This window comes from Carassius carassius, chromosome 2, assembly GCF_963082965.1.
Source record: "Carassius carassius chromosome 2, fCarCar2.1, whole genome shotgun sequence".
NCBI lineage: Eukaryota > Metazoa > Chordata > Actinopteri > Cypriniformes > Cyprinidae > Carassius > Carassius carassius.
Genome location: NC_081756.1, coordinates 33,126,245 through 33,143,885, shown reverse-complemented (window position 1 = coordinate 33,143,885; position 17,641 = coordinate 33,126,245). Strand labels below are relative to the sequence as shown.

At 36.2% G+C, this 17,641-nt stretch overlaps 1 protein-coding gene across 1 annotated transcript in view; it reads right to left on the bottom strand.

Annotated features, from left to right (window-relative positions):
- LOC132109154 (arf-GAP with Rho-GAP domain, ANK repeat and PH domain-containing protein 2-like) overlaps positions 1–17,641 on the bottom strand; it is a 97,722-nt gene that overhangs the window by 57,341 nt on the left and 22,740 nt on the right. Inside the window, exons 8-9 of the mRNA XM_059515294.1 lie at positions 11,377–11,497; positions 7,276–7,454 (exon numbers count right to left, since the gene is read on the bottom strand). Coding sequence (XP_059371277.1) covers positions 7,276–7,454; positions 11,377–11,497 — 300 coding nt within the window. The remainder of the gene's footprint in view (positions 1–7,275; positions 7,455–11,376; positions 11,498–17,641) is intronic.

Sequence of the window (17,641 nt, the reverse complement as noted above, 5' to 3'; positions counted from 1 at the left end):
ATAGTAAATTAAATAAAATTTTGGGCTCTGTTAATTGTAACCTTATGATAATTCCGAGAATAAACATAGGTAGATTTTTATCCCAAACAAAATTGTAGTTATAATTAAATTTATGTAAAGAAAGAGCAAGTTTTTCAGTAAACCCCTGTTTAATTAAAAAAGAAGCCATTTTATTTTCCCCCTGACGTACCAAAACCATACCATCAATGATGTTAAAACTGAGGTATGTACTGAACTGTCATGTTTGTGTACCATTACACCCCTTATATAAGTATGTTGTGAAAGTGTAGGTAGCCATTAAAATGTTATGTTTTTTTAATCCTCTGCCTAGGGTGCCGGGGGATGACATTATCGGTTCACTTTGTTTTACCGTGGCCATAATAAATCTTAGGAATGTGATAATATGTCGTGATATTAATTTGTGGGAACGTCATATTAACCATTGAGAACGTCATATTATGTTGTGGTCACGAAATCATTTTGTCGAGGTAACAACATCCTTATGTCATGGCCTTGAGATGCTGTGTTTAGTGAATGACATCCATTTCTCATGGCCATGACTTCTTATGTTGCGGGAACTACATATTTTTCTCGTGGCCATGAGTTTAATGCGTAAACAAATCTGTGTGACCATAGCAACTCGGAATTATCAGAGATTTATTCATTAATATTTTATTTTGGATTAAGAAATTATTATATTATTTATTATAGAAAATATTATTAAATTATTATATTAACCATATGCCATTGGTTACCAGACTGTATAACGTGCTATAGCCAGCATTCTAATATAGTTTATCAAGAATAAATGTTACATAAAGTGCATAATATAAAATAGGCCTATAAGAAAACATTTGTATTCATCCTACAGTTTTGTAAGTCCATTACTGATCGTCTTTTCCCCCTAATATTTGTATATGATTATTATTATTATTATTAGACTATTATTATTGGTTATATTTTATATTAGTTTATATACATTTTCCCTTCATTTTGGTCTTCAATTGACTTAACGTTCTGAATACTTTTGTAAATAATAGTCTACTGTAAATGCTCGACATGCCAATAAAGTTTTGATTATGCTGACTGTAATTTTTGCTGGAATGCAGTTTAAACTGTACATATATTTCATTTTATTTCAGCTAATTAATAGACCATAATTATAAATATTATAGTGCTTAGTTGATGAATTAATCACTCACACTCACACATTTCTAAATGAAAACAAAACACGCTTGTTTATCATTTATCTGATAATTATGCCAATAAAGTTTTGTCCTGATGTGATGATAAATGAGCATGTTGTGTTTTCATTTTTTTTAATTTTTGCAGTTTTATTTGGCTTTGAATGATTGCATAAACACTTATATGTGTCCAAATGCAAGTATCCTTTCTAAACGCAGTAATTTAAGGTCTTAAAGGTCTCCGGACTTCAGTCTTAAAGGGGAAGCTGTCCAATATTCGTCCTGTCTGCCATTCAAATAAACAACAGTGAGAGAAAATATCCCACTGCTCTTGACTAAATCGCTTTTGTAACTAGAATAAGAAGAAAATAAATAAATAAATAATTTATATATATATTTATTATATATATTTATATATAATAATATTTATATTTATATATATATATAAAATGGAGCCTCATCACCGGCCGCTATAAGAAGCTTGTAATTAGCAGAGGTGGAAAGTAACGAATTACATTTACTCGCGTTACTGTAATTGAGTAGCTTTTTTGTGTACTAATACTTTTTAAAGTAATTTTTTTAATTTGTAATTTTACTTTTACTTAAGTATATTTTGATTGAAGTATTGTACTTCGCTACATTTTAAAACACATTAATTACTGAGTAAAAAAAAATAAAAATAAAAAAAATAAATCGCTCCCTGGAAACTACGGCAGTAAATAATGGGCAGGAGGGCAAACTGGCGCTAAAATCACAAGAAAGATGCAGACGGACAAAACAGGCGTTAGTGGTGCAGACACCGCTGAAAACGAAACCCCGTCATATTCTGAAGTTGAACTCGAAGGAAATGTAGTGAACCCCTGGCCATATGTATGCTCTATTATGCAGTGTAAGCTGTACTTGCCTAGGAAGACCAAACTAGCAGCTTATAAAATCTCGACAAGACATCAACCCTTCGCAAGAAGAGTTAAGCTAAATAATTGCATCATTGCATTGGTGGTTAAAATGAAGCTTTGACATTGTAGCAAGAGGTTTTGCACAAATTAGCCAAAAAGACCGTGGTGAGGAGTGTGCTATTTTTGTTTTAATGATGTGCGCGCATGTGCGTTCTTTCACTGTGTGATTCAGTCTCCTAAAATGCATTTAGAATGATCACAAAATTGAAGATATAGGGGCAGAAAATTCAAATATTTATATAATTTCATATATTAAATCAAAATCACACAAAGAATGCCATCTTTTCCTCCAAAAATCATCATGAATATATACATACATATACATAACAGTTCAGTAAACAAGTTAATTAAGAGACTTGCGTTTTAGACACCATATTGCCTTTTTAGCTCTATTTCTACAACAGAAAATAATTCCAAACACAGCCACCAAAGCACAGTTTTGCGTCTCTGAGCAACGTGACAGTGTTTCGTTTCTGAATGAATCAAACGTTTAAATGATTCGGTTCAATCGCAATGACTCACTTATTAACAGTGACTCGCTGACACATACTGGCCATTTTAATTTCACATTTAAAGTAGGCTATCTTTTGATTTTTTTTAAATAATTAATTTCTTATCATTTCAAATGAGTATTCAACATTTTATGTCTTGTATATCAAAACATTATTCATGCATTTGTAACTGCAGGTTAAATGCATTCTTGTCCTGCACTAAACAGTGTAATACATCTAAATGCCACTTCCACTGAATCTTCTGCATTTCCTCTGCATTAAAATATGAGTTTGTTGATACTGATTTCCCTGGCAACAGCCCAAATGTATTATTATTCTAAATAACTGATTCCTTTAATTAAAAACAACTAGTTTGAGATTAATAGACCTATCCCAGGGGTGTCAAACTCAGTTCCTGGAGGGCCGTAGCCCTGCAGAGTTTAGTTGTAACCCTGCTCCAGCACACATATCATGTAGTTTTCAAATAAACCTAAATGATTAGATTAGCTGGATCAGGTGTGTTTAATTAGGGTTATATCTAAACTGTGCAGGACTGTGGCCCTCCAGGAACTGAGTTTGACAACCTTGGCCTGTCCCATTTTTGACTCCCTCCCACTGTTAAAATGTAACTAAGTAATTTTTACTCTGAGTAAATTTTAAATGAGCTACTTTTTACTTTTACTTGAGTAGAATTTTAGACTGGTACTTTTACTTGTACTTAAGTAAAATTTCATTAATGTAATGGTACTTTTACTTGAGTAGAATATTTTTGTACTCTTTCCACCTCTGGTAATTAGTGTCTAGTTCTTATTACATCACTGACTGTTTATGTATCTCCAGTGAGCAGTGAGTTTTTTTATTATTATTATTATTTTCTTGTACTAGTTTGATATCAACATTGGTGACAACGATTATGAAAATTCTATGGTATCAAAGATCTTAATATCATAAAAAAAAAACTTATTAAAAATAAACATATCAAGATATATATCGTTACCGTGATATAAAAAATGTTATATCGTGATTTTGGTCATATCGCCCACCCCTAGTAATAGTGTGAACTTGATATTCTCATAGAATTAGAATAACTGTTAACAATTAATATTTATAGCTATCATTATCATATGTTATCATCCTTAGCCTTAAGACTTGTATTTTAAAAATAATTCACAATATTTCTGAAAAATGTCTTATGGATGGAAATAAATGAACATCTGCTTGTATCATAAGTCCGTTAACATCTATGAGTCAACCATCTCGGTTACATTAATTAAAATGAAAACTCCCTCAGAGAGACTCAAGTGTATAGGGTTCACATACCTAATCTAACAAGATAGAGCCAGGTGAGAAAAGGAGGTGAGATAATAGTTAGAGTTAAAGAGAGAGGGTGAGAAACTGACACTCAGAAGTGCTCACAACCGCAGTGAGGTCATGACCAGCGCAAGACAAGGTCATTCGTTTCAGTTTCTTTACTTGTTTTACATGAAAACTTATTGTTTCTTCAACAGTGGAATACTTTGCACATTACAACAAATGCAGCTGCCTCCCCATTAAACATTTTAAATAAAACAGAACGATATAAGTGATTTGTCTTATAGGTTTCACGTTTTTAATAGTACATTTCAATTCACTTTAACCAATTATCTTAATACTTTTATATATGTAGACGTAAGATTAATTTTGTACGGGTATAGACAATCGTAGATTTAAAGGTGTTTTGTGTATTCAGAGTTGTTCACAGTGTTAAAGATATGGATTATCATGCTAAACATGGCCAAAGTTTTAAGAAATAATTTAGAAGAATGACTGAGAATTTCTGTGCCGAAAATCTTTCTTCCGGGTTGGTACAAGTTTCGGCTGTTTTTTTTTCGATCATGGATCTAATGACGTAGACGAGAACGGAAGTCCTTATATGAGCATTTCTCCCGTAAAAGCGCGCCCACGCACACACATTGACCAGAGGAGAGCGAAGACGCGCACATCAACGCACTTCGAAATCTTCGGCAGCGCTGCATAAGATTTGTTGGAAATCAGCACATAAGTGAATATATGTTAATGGAAACAACACAAAACATCAGTATTATAGCTCAGCTCACGGCACGCCTCCAGAAGCTCGGCTTTTTCCAGAAAGAATCAGAAAGCTGTATTTTTCTTTTATAAATATGATAAAACTAAAGACTTTTTGGATATATGAAGGATGCAGTACTACTCTATAGGTACTCAAGATTAACATGAGATTAGGTGAAACTGTGTATGTTATGTACCCTTTAAAAAAGAAAAAATTATTGAGTTTGTTGGTCAATCCATTATGCGCGTGCTTCAAATTTTGTTTGTCCCAGTACAGGGACAGAACAGGGGTTTTGAGATGATTTTTTTTTTCTTTTGAACTAGTTTTAACTTGACATGGTATATTAAAATTGCAACACATACAGCCTACACTCCACTGCAATGTGTTCAGGGCCTTAAGGCTGAAATTGTGGAATTGCCACTGACATCTTCTAATTTTCCTTTTAGACTTTAAACAGTAGATATCAGAGACTCTGTAATGTGACATTCCAGTACCCATGTGCTTGATATTTTTGTGTTCTTTGCTTTGGAGTAAATAGTCTAAGTACGGAAATCCAAAAATCTATGTAGCACTAAACTGTGCGGTGTCACGTGACTTGGGCTTGCCTGTTAGGTTGACTTTCGTTACCTTGGGAAAACTTCATGTCCTGACCTCAGAGAAGAGAAGGGCAGCACACTTCATCCTCTCCAAGATGGAAAGGAGGGGAAAAAAAGCTTCATGGGCAGCTCGTTCATCTTGTTAAATTAAATACTCCACTTCACTGAACATGACCTGAGCTACCCAACACCACACCTTTTTCCTCTCTCTCCATCTCCTTCTCACCATCTTTCTGCTCTTTTGTTTTCTTCATCCCTCAACAGCCACTGCTATCTTCACCTCCTCGTTATCCCTCCTTTCTTTTCTCTCTGCCCAGTTCCTCTTTCACTCACTCTTTCCCTCATTCCTTTTCTTTCCCCCATGCCCTCTTTTCCTCCATTTCCTCCCATTTCTCTCACCACTCGTCGGAGTGATTGCCACAGAGAGATGATTTAATGCAAAAACAATACAATCAATTTCCATTATCACTGCTCTCTTTCTCTTTCTCTCACCCACGTTAAATCGGCTGACGAAAAACAATTTCCTTGCAGAATGAAGACAAAGATGTTTGCTTGTGCTAATAAGGAAAATAATGAAAGACAAACAGAGATAATAAAGTGTGTGGGAGCGTGTAGGCCACCTATTCATACAGAATAACATTCTCAGCTTAATCTCATTTAAAACTGAGTCAAATTGGGCATAGATCACATACATATGCATGCAAGATGTCAGGGCTTGTGTGTGCATTGTAATAACTACTGTACATTCTCAGCATATGGGCTCAATCCCAAAGAAAAGGAAGAACAAAACAGACTTTTAAAAATTTCACTACCTTGAGAAAACAGTGCCTAATTATCTGCACAAAAACAAAGGGGGAATAAGAAAAAAAATTTAAGTAATTAAACAGAGTAATAAAGTTTAAAGAGATATAAATAGTTTACATAGAGAAAGGCAGACACGAGATCGAAGGATGGACAGACATAAAGATTGGTCTTAACACCGCCCACACCACAGAAATATCTTATAAGATATTCTGCTGAACTATCAAGACAATTGGGACTTTACCTAAGGACAGGGGAGAACTCGGAAGTCGGCCTGATTATCTTGTAGTGTGTGTCCTGCTTTAGCACAGTGAAGTCTGAAGGTAGACAGGCAAACAGATAGATACATGTAGCTTGAAGGTAGACAGATAGGTACTCTAGACAGACAGATAGAGAGCAACAGACAGACAACAGATAAATAGACACACAGACTGGTCAAAGCCATGGCTTAGCAGAGTAAAGTCTGAAGTAGGACTTCACGATTAATCACATGTGATTGTCATGCATGTCTCATTAGTAAAGCCGGTTCTGTGATTAGCGGTACATGTCCATCACCTGCTTTCAAATGGAGTGGCACTTAATAGACAGAGCCGTAGTTCGCTGACAAGCTACGCAATATCGCGTTCATAATCGCAGATGAATCGCATTCGATTATGAATGTGATATTGCGTAGCTTGTCAGCAAACTACGGCTCTGTCTATGACAATCGCATGCGATTAATCGTGCAGCCCTAGTCTGAAGGTAGACAGACATACAGACAGACAGGCAGATGGATAGATGAAAGGACAGACACTTATATATTAAAAACTAAGGAAGAATAGGAAAAAATGTATTAATTTATAGAGTAATAAAGTAATCAAGTTTACAGAGAGATACAGGCAGTCATACAGACTAGTAGAAGCAATGGCTTAGCTATTGAAATAAGAGAGATACAGTAAAAACAGACAGATAAAGATACATACAGACAGCCAAGAAATAGATAGACAGACATACAGACCGGTTGAAGCAAAGGCTTAGTGCAGTGAAGTTTGATGATAGACATATAGATAGGTTGAGAGACCCTGCACATGGTTGTTGAGCTGTGGTACTTATTTTGAACTCATGCAGGCAGCAGGAGTATGAATCTAGACCAACATTTAACAGTGTCTAAAAGAAAAGAAAAAACTGATATAGATCTACCTGGTCTGTTTTACAGAGTATGAAGCTGGTTCTCATGAGGCTGAGGTAGACTCTTCCTTTGAGGCCACGCAGCTCGACATAGCCACTCTTGTTTGTGTTATTTTTGCGAGGCTGATGGGAAATGGAGGACTGGGAGCTCACAGCAGACTGGAGAACATCTAGCCAATCCTGACGCTCTCCTTAGAGGGACGACAGAGGATGGAGAGGTAAGAAGAAGAAGCATGTGTGCCTGTGGAGGAAAGAGCTGCATTTTGTTTGATGTATGTTAGCGAATGCGCAGGTACGAGTGCGCGATTGTGGAGAGACGCCATACCATGGGAATAAAAGGGAAGGAAAAAGTGTCTAATATATTATTGTTATACTTTATAAACTTTCAAATCTGCAAACAAAGCAGGTACGCAAAAGCCCCTGTGTCTCATTGCATTGTGTCTGCCTCTATTTTTGTGTGTGTTCGTATAAGATTGGGGGAAGGAAGCCTGAGAGGGTTTTCTTGTGCTGTGTTTAAATAGTGCTACAGGAGCTTGCACAAAATTATTGTGAGCACACACACTAGCCAAAAAACATTAACAGCTGGATACTCTTATCCTCTGCAGGTCTGCAACACCTGCCATATCTAGAGAGAGAGAGAAGGGGGTAGGAGAAACAGAAAGAGTGAAATATTTCATTAAAGGTGAGTGCTTTTTTGTATAGAGTCTTTTGGACCCATGTAAGTGTTGGTCCATCAGATATATAACACATTTGACACCTTAAAGGGGTCATATGACGTTTCTAAAAATAGAACATTATTTTGTGTATTTGGTGTAATGCAATTTGTTTATGCAGTTAGGGTTAGGTTTATAAGGCTATAGGGCTATAAAGCTGTTTAAAAACATTATTTTCCACATACTGTTCATTACTGTTGCTCCTCTATGCCCCGCCTTTTGAAACATGTTGATTTTTACAAAGCTCATTGTTCTGAAAAGTGTGGTGTGCTCTGATTGGACAGCTATCCAGTGCCTTGTGATTGGCCGAATACCTCAAGCATGTTACAGAAATGTTATGCCCTTTACCATACTATGATGCCATGTATTACCATTTGTTGCATCCAGTGGGGACAGATTACAGTAACAGATTATAATGATTTATACTGTCTTTTTACACGTTGCATCGCACCATGTCTTCATTTGTGATCAGAGAAATAACAGACAAGCTACTCTACATTGCTCAAAACTCACGTTTGAATCATCAGAGGAAATTTCTTTAAATATGAAAATATCAGAAGAGTCAGAAGCGCCAGACTGTGCTTGCAAAGCTGGATTTGCCCCTTTTTAATGAAACATCCTTTGATCAAAGACACATTGTAGGCTAGTCTGCAAGTTCAAGAAACAGTCTACCATAAAATGTGCTGCACACACTCGAATATTTGGGTTGAACTGTTCTGGAACAGTGTTGTAAATACAACTTAACCACTGATTTCTAGTTGTGTCATCTTTTGGGAGGCCAAACAAAGAATTTTCGATTTTGGAATGAAACACACAGCATCTCCACAGCATGCTGGCGGCGGCAACAACAATACTACAGCGAGACTCAAAGTAACCTCTTCTTTCTTTGCATAAACATTTTGGCGGCTTTATGCACATCTTCCCAGACAGTGACGTAGACACATGGGGGCGTGTTTAAATGAGACATTTTAGGAGGGTGTGGACGAGACTTAACTTTTATAAAGAATATCCCTTTGGGTTTGAGAATTTAGTCTTTGCAACTTTAGGGACCTTATCTATTCACAAACAGCTTGTAACACTCCAAAGAGAAAGGAAAATCTGTAATTGCATCATATGACCCCTTTAAATTAAGTTTGTGTAGCCATATCTATCCAATTCCACTTATTCTTCTAGCTTAATTTTTTGTTAATACTTTGGTGTTGTCAATTGACAAAATTTTTAATTGTGGTAAATCATATTAACATAATTATTTGTTAATTTTGTTGGATAGAGCAGAATGTGTAAAAATGTAGGATCTCTTCATATGTATAATCTAAAGACACCTGAAAGAGGTAGATTTTGGCAAAGGTATTCTTTTTATTGGTCTCACTCTCACATCTCATTCAATAATGAGATAATATAACTTTGCTAACACTTTATGAACATGTTTAAAACTGTTTTCCAAGACTTCTACCTGCGAGTTTCACTTGTAGGTGATAATTAAATAACACCATAAAAAAGTGTAAATAACTATTTTCTCTATTCTTTATTGATTAATATCAGTTACCAAGGTCAAATATTTGGCTTATTAGAATGATTCCATTTATAAGCATCATAGTTTGGGATCATTAAGAAATTGATACTTTAATTTGCAAGGATGCATTAAACTGATCAAAAGTGATACAAAAAAAATATGTAATATTACAAACTATTTGATCAATTCCAAATAAATCCATTTATTTCCAATTTTTCAATTCATCAAACAATCCTGTATTTTTGATCAATAAATGCAGCCTTGGTTAGCAGGAATTCTTCAAAAATGTTAAAAAATAAAATAAAATTAAAAAAATCTTACTGACTTCACAAGTTTGACCTGTTGTGTGAAAATCATGTTTGGTTTCAGATGACTGATTCAAAGCAACCTGACAGCAGAACTAAACACCCATGAATCGCCATGAGCAAAGATTTCAGATTATATAGGCTTTCTTGAAAAAAAAAACACGTAAACAATTTGGATTTACTTTGACAGCCCTAGTTATCACTGAAAGTGACAATGGCTTCAACAAACCCTCAGAGACAGTTACAAACAATTACTTACAAAGTCCCAAACCTCAAAAATTGGTGGCTGCAAAAAAGAAATTATTCCCCTTTATCCACTAAAACACTGTTATTCCCAAAATATCACACTCTGAATCTGAAGGAAGAGACCTGCACAGCGAAGGACTGCCCCAGAAATAGCACACAGCCATGAAGGTTTGCTCAAGCTCACACACACACACACACACACACGAGCGCACGCATCTAAATGATTCCCAGTGTGCTCAATCTCTAACACTATTCTCATTCTTATCTTTTGTGCTCATCCCATGACCACCCATTTCCAGCTCTTTCACTCATTTATTCTCTCTCTCCTCCTCTCTTGTGTTTATCTTAAGATTGATGACTCCTTCAGACTGCTATAAAGCTGTTTAAAGATGCATGAGTTGATCGGACCAGTGCTCTCTCGGTCTCTGATTTTTTTGGGGGGGATGGTGGAAAGTACTGTTAAATGCATGCTTAAACTGACTTACCTCAAAGTGATTCACTTACCATGGGTCAAAGGTCATTAAACAAGAACTGGGGATAAAGTAGGTACTGAGGAGGCCATTATTTGCTGATATTCTAAGACATTAAGGTAAACAGTAGTGCTATCAACCTCAGATGTACCACAGTCATTGCAGCGGGGAAAGCACATGCCATTTCAATAACATTGTAAATGATTGGCTCATGGTGAACTCCTCACCTTTACACCGTTCCGTTTACTGCAATGTGTCTGGAAAAGCTAAATAATCTCACCGGTCTTCATTTTTTGCTTAATTTACAAATAATGACAGATAATATACATGGCATGCTTAGGTACTGTATACAGACACTCAACATGACACTTCTAAGGTGACACTGCTAATTGATCCTGAATTGCAGCTAAAGTAACAAGCTACTCCTTAAACACCACGAGTCTCTCTATTAAAACCATAATCAAAACTTTTCATAGTCTTTAAATCCAGCTTCATTGCAGCTTAGTAATGAATATTGAGAAAAATATCCCATAAAAATGCACAGGCAATGGTGTGGAAACTATATGCATCAACAGGGTTTTTACTGTACATTTTAAATCTAAAGCTATCATCATCATCTCGGGTGTTTCAGTTCCGTGTCATAATATTGTGATCTATTTGAGTCTTGTTGGCTTTTCATCTCTCTTTCACTCTGTCTCTGATTTGGTGTGCAGTGAAAGATCTACTCCGAACATCTTATCTTATAGCAGAAATGGTAAGGTGATAAAAATATGAGTGGAAAGATGATAAAAGAGTGAGAGTGGGAGTGAATAGGTTTATAAAAGATTAGCAAATGGGGAGATAGACAGAAAAGCAAAGAGGCTCACCTTCTTTCTCTACCCGAAACACAAAGGTTCTTACAAAGGTGACCACCTCAAACTTATTTTCACCCAGAGCGCAAACTTGTTTAACTGCTGAAACAGGTATCAGGCCCTTCGAGTACATCTCCTGCAACAAATGAGGGAGACAAAAAAATTACTCATAGCGCAAAGTGCATATGGACAGATTACAAATTATCAGTCACAAGTTTGGACACAGAGAGACTGAATCTGTCTCTCATGATCTCAGGAACTCCTTTCTTTCTAAAGACTTACAAAAATACAAATACAAATAAAAAATAAAAGCAAAAATCAAACAAAGACACAAAACCAAACCAGATAAAAGCAAACTAAAAACTGAACAAACAAAAATACCCATTTTAGATGCACAGCTTCAAACAAAAACCTAACAAATAACATAAAACATAATGAAACAAAAACATAAAACAAAACCAAATAGAAGGCAAACTAAACAAAACACAAAAGAAAAGAAACGAAAAGCAAACAAAAACACAAAACCAAAATGCTAACAAAACATAATACACATTTTGGATATATATTGATATTATTGATATCTATTGATAATGTACAAACATATTGCAACATCGCTTTCATACATTGTTTCCAATATATATATATATATATATATATATATATATATATATACACATATACACACACACACACACACACACACACACACAGTAAAGAGGGAAGAAAAGAGGGATTGAGTCGAGCACACACTCAAGCAGGCCTGGTTCCTAATTCCAGTCCCAAGCTAACAAGCTCTGCACTCCAGTATTTATAGTCTGATGTTTTGTAGGGAGAGATGAGGGAAACAGAGCTAGTTGTTTAGAGAAAAGAGTGTTTGGTTTCTCTGTGTGCTTCAAACCAACATAAGCCTCCAAAGCAGCAATAGAGCTCTGAGAGACCTCCTTTAGTTTACAAAATTCAAACACACCACTCCAGCCACTCTGAAATGGCAGAATGTGATGGATAGAGAAGGGCAAATACTGTTGAGACCTGAAATTGAAGAAAGAGGAGGAAAGGGAGATAAGAGCTCTGTTCCAAATCCTAGTTTGCTGCCTACGCAGGTAACATTTTAGGCAACATAGGGGACAAGACTGTTTTGGTTGAATATAAAGGTAGAGCTGCATACACCAAGCTAGGGTTTTGTAATTTGAGTCTTATAAAGTGCAATTTGTATAAAACACATGTTACGCCTGTGTAGGTCATTCCAAAATACTTGATTGTGAGGTTTAATAAATTTCACTTAGGATACAGAGCTTCCTATGTAGACAGTGGGAAGTGATGTAGTTCATTAGGTTTAGGAAGAGCTAGTGAGTGACATAGCCAGGGAAAATACAAGGGAAAAGAGGGAAAGAGAGGGAAAAAAAGAAAGATTATTTTGTCCATTTCAGTTGGCTGTTAATTATTATGATGACCTTGCACTATTTCTAGAACTCGTCCATAAAGAAATAGAAGAGAAGATTTAGTGAGGGACCCTCCTCAGCTGGCACAAATGGAAGAGGTAATGCCAATGATAGACAGTAAAAGAACGGATGAAGTACAGAAAGTGAGAAAGCAGAGACAATGAGAAAGAGAGAGGAATCTGATAGCTTGGCGGTTGCTTGATAGAGAGAGAATGAGTGAAGAACCAAGGGATCAAGGAAGAGAAGCTCACAAAGCGGAGGGAGCTTATGACTGCAAACAAGAAAGAGAGAGAAAGTGGGGTCAGAGAGCATCATCTCCTCAAATTAAGGCAGCATGTTAACAACGATGGCTGCAGCTAACCCTAATAATGGCATGGGCAGCCATTGCCTCTCTCCAGGATTTCACTCCTTGCTCACTCTCTCTTATTTTGCATCCTTCCCACTGCTGAACTCACAGGCATATTTAATGAGACTTCCTCTGTCTAAAATCTGGACAGCAGCAGAAGAGAGGAAAGGAGGATAAAAGTGAAGAGGTGTGCATGTTTATAGGAAGCTAAGTTGCAATAATGAGGTGCTCTCTAAGCTTGCGTTAGTTATTTATTATAATTACAATTTTCAGGGTCGGAATGATGAAGGGGGCTTATAGAGTACATGTGCAAGCGCATCCATTAAGAGTTTAGAGATGGTTTAAGTATTCTGGTGTGTGCTTATACAAACACACATATAACAAAGATGTACGCTGCACAAAAAAAAAAAAAAATGTATAGCAGGATTTATTTGTATGGCTTGTGCAAATCTGTGATGATGTGTCACTCTCACAGCAGTTGTTCTATATGGGCTTATGAACTTTGATGTTCATAACCACATACAGCCAAATGTGCTACAAAGTTTAAGGCACTGACTGATAAAGTCTTAATTCGCTCAGAGAGACCCAGAAATGCCATTTGCTTTTGTTTTTACCAGCACTGAGTTAGTTCTGCAGTGGAGCCATGGGGACTCCACCTGGCCAAGGGCCGCTAGTGCACTTGAGTGTGGAAAATAACTTGTAAATGTACTGCGTGCAGTAAACTTCAAAATTATTTTTTGAACCTCCTACACTAGCCCAAAGCACACAGCTGAATGTAGTATTCTAGAAGATCTGCTGCCATACACTACCAGCAAAGTCAAAAAAAAAAAAGATTTTCTTAATGTGTTTGCAAGAAGCCGTTTTCTATTTTAATATTTAAAAAAAAAAATGTATTACTGTGATGTAATATTCCAGTCTTCATTGTCACATGATCTTTGAGATATCATTCTGATATGCTGATTTGATTCTCAGTTATCAATTATTATTGGTGGTCAATTATTAATACTGGTTCTTATGGTCATTAATGCTGAAAACCATTTTTGCTGCTCAATATTGTTATGGAAAACATGATGCAGAATTCTTTGATCAATAAAAAGTTTAAAAGAACAGCATATGATTGTAATTCCTTGCTGTCATTTTTGATAAATGAATTTTGTCCTTGCTGAAAAAAAATATATAATTTTTGATTTCTTAATCGTTATACTGAAGATTGGAGCAATGGCTGCTGAAATGCAGTTACATTTAAAATATATAAAGTAAAAAACAGTTCATTTAAATTGTAATATTTCACACTGTTACTGTTTAACTGTATTTTAAATGAAATAAAGAGCCTTGGTGAGCATAAGACACTGCTTTTAAAAACCTTAAAAAAAAAGAACATTACAGTACTCTATAAGTTGCAGATCATGGGAAGCTCACTTTTGCCTTAAGCTGGATGGACTACAATCATCAAAACCCACAAGTGGGTGGTGAGAAAGCTTTCCACTGATGCTCCCAGAGGACTTTTGAGCTTTCCTGGATTTTCCACACAGTTGTACTTCAGAAACTAGGTAACTGATCCCAACCCAAACATCTCCACACACTCTGCCAACCTACAGGTGACACTCTAAAGCTCTCTCACTCACACATACAAGTTAAAACTCATGAAAGTGTTAGTTGTATCCCCAGACATTACAGACATGGTCACAAGGTTGATGAAACATCAGGTAAGTTTGGGGAGAGACCATGCCTCATCGTCCCCGAGGGTCCTACAGAGAACCAGTGGGAGCATGGTGCTTGCTTCTCTCCCACGCTTAAGAAGGTCTCTGATTAATGACATCATTATTGGATGTCAAGAAGCGAGCAGTGATTGAGATTAACCATTTCAATTAGAGAGACAATACATGCTGAGGACAATACATTTAAGGAGACTTTCTTTGAAACTCTCCCTAGTATTCTTGATTATTGATGCTTGTAAAAGGAAATTCAGTTATTTTTAATGTATAGAAGGAACCAGTAAGCAAACACCAAGCAAACAAACATAAATGCATTAAAAACTGCTCAGAGGACCAACTTTTCAATGTCCTGGCAACCGCTCAAAACACCATAGCAGAGCCTCATGGTGGCCACCACTCAAATAGAACATCGATTCACAAAAGCAAAATTCACCATTAATTCCTGATGGATGATGCCATCACAGAAGAGCATGCCTTTATTTAGAAGAAGAGAGAATCCAGGGAGCTGGTCCTAGTGCTGGCTAAAAACACTTACCGCTAAATGCTGAATGACAAATAGTCTAAATCATAAGATCCCAATTTGCAAGCAGCCTCTTAAATGTGATGGGAGTGGAGAGTGACAATGAAAAATATTACTCCTAAATTCCTAAATTAAGATATGGTGACCATACATCCTCTTTTTCCTGGACATGTCTTCTTTTTTTCTTTTTTTTTGGACTTAAAAATGTGTCCTGCCAGGATTTCTAAATGGCCCAAAATGTCCGGGTATCGGCTTTTGCTTTCTACAGTCGCCATTCATTGTGTATTTGTATTAGACCCCTGCGCGGGACTGTTTTCTTGATTCCGCTCCCGCTTAATGTCTGACCATTACTGATTTTTTGTCCTGCCCACTCCCGCAAACGTTATATGACAGTGTTTCTCAACATGTGGGACACAAGACCGTTCTGACTGGATCGCTGAGTTTCTGAGCATATCACACCAGTCATCAGGTCCTTGCACTGGATCCAGTTATATTTAGGAACGATTTTAAAATACTTTTACTCTTTTATAAATCACTCAATGGCCTAGGACCTAAACACATAGCAGATATGTTCACGGAACATAAACCTAACAGAGCACTCAGATCATTTGGATCGAGTCAGTTAGAAATACTAAGGGTTCATACAAAACAAGGGGAATCTGCTTTTAGTGGTTATGCCGCCCGCAGTTGGAATCAGCTTCCAGAAGAGAGCAGATGTGCTAAAACATTAGTCACATTTAAATGCAGACTTAAAACTCATCTGTTTCGCTGTGCATTTATTGAATGAGCACTGTGCAATGTCCAAACGGATTGCACCATATTTTATGTATAATAATTTTTTACATCAGTTTTAAATTCAGTCAATTTTGAAATCATTTTAAAAGTTTTAAAATTCCTTGTTTTAATGTTGTGATTATTTTTTGATTATTATTATTTTATTTTATTTTGTGTAAAGCACTTTGAATTATCATTGTGTATGAAATGTGCTATATTGCCTTACAGTCAAAGAAAAAACATCAACAACAAAAAACATAATTCGAAATGTTTTTCTGATACAAGACTTTTATTTTGAAAGAAGTGTGTGAAAGCTGTTGACACCTGACAAAAATGTGCTGTCCCGATTCAGTATCTTCAATTGCATGCGCAAATGCGGCATACGCTGTAGCCTATATAATTTTACTAAAGTGCAAAAGAAACTATGAGTATACAACGTGTGACATATACCTAAAGTACCAATAAATCACATAACTGGTACTTTGTGTGTTATCTGGAAAGGATTTGCATAAAGGTATGATTTTTTTAAACAAAGTATATATATATATATATATATATATATATATATATATATATATATATATATATTAGTGGTGGGCTGTTATCGGTGTTAACGTGCTGCATTAACGTGAGACTCTTATCGGGCGATTAAAAAAATATCGCCGTTAATCTATTCTCAAAGTTGGGTTGGGAGCTGGGTCTATACTAAGCAAGGTATGATGACTTTCACCTTGATATCTTATATAACTGACTGGCTGAGGCCAGCCTAAAAAGATGCTCAGGACAGTTGACGGGCCACTGCTGCGCATCGTCACGAGAGCTTATCTTTTTCACGTGTTTTTAAGCCTTGCCGCTTGTCGATTTAAACATTAAAGCATCCAAACACAAGACGCGGAAAAGCTGAACAGAGTAGCTGGTTACTCGCGCGCTGTATTCGGTGCGCACGAGAGAGAGAGAGCCGCGTATCACGGACAGCGACACTGAACCGAGCTCTCTTCTGCGAAGTTCTCCTCGAAGTCTCTCCTGCACATGAACGAACAAATACAAATCGTGGTTTGAACAAACAAAAAGATGTGAAAGAGCCCAATTCAGTACTCGCTGTGTTCTGGTGTTCAGGGCTCACGCAGAGAAAGGAGTCTCAAAACACTTGAACATCGAATTTGCTTATTTTTGCTCTTGTGCCGACAAATACATACAAAATATGTCAAAATATCCACCTTGGAAATTATGCTCGAAAAAACTGTTATTTCTTAAGTGAAAGTTAAGAGGAAAAAAAATGGGATGTGTATTATATTGGATGCGTTCATCGTCTCTTTTTTTTTTTTTTTTTATTATTATTTTTATTAATGGAATATACAAAAAGGTAAAGCAATATTAATAAATGTATACATTCCTTTTTTCTTTTTATCCAGCTACTAAGGGTGGACACAAACATGAACAATCCAGCGTTCATCGTCTCTTAAAGTGACCGCGCCTAATTTAGCTA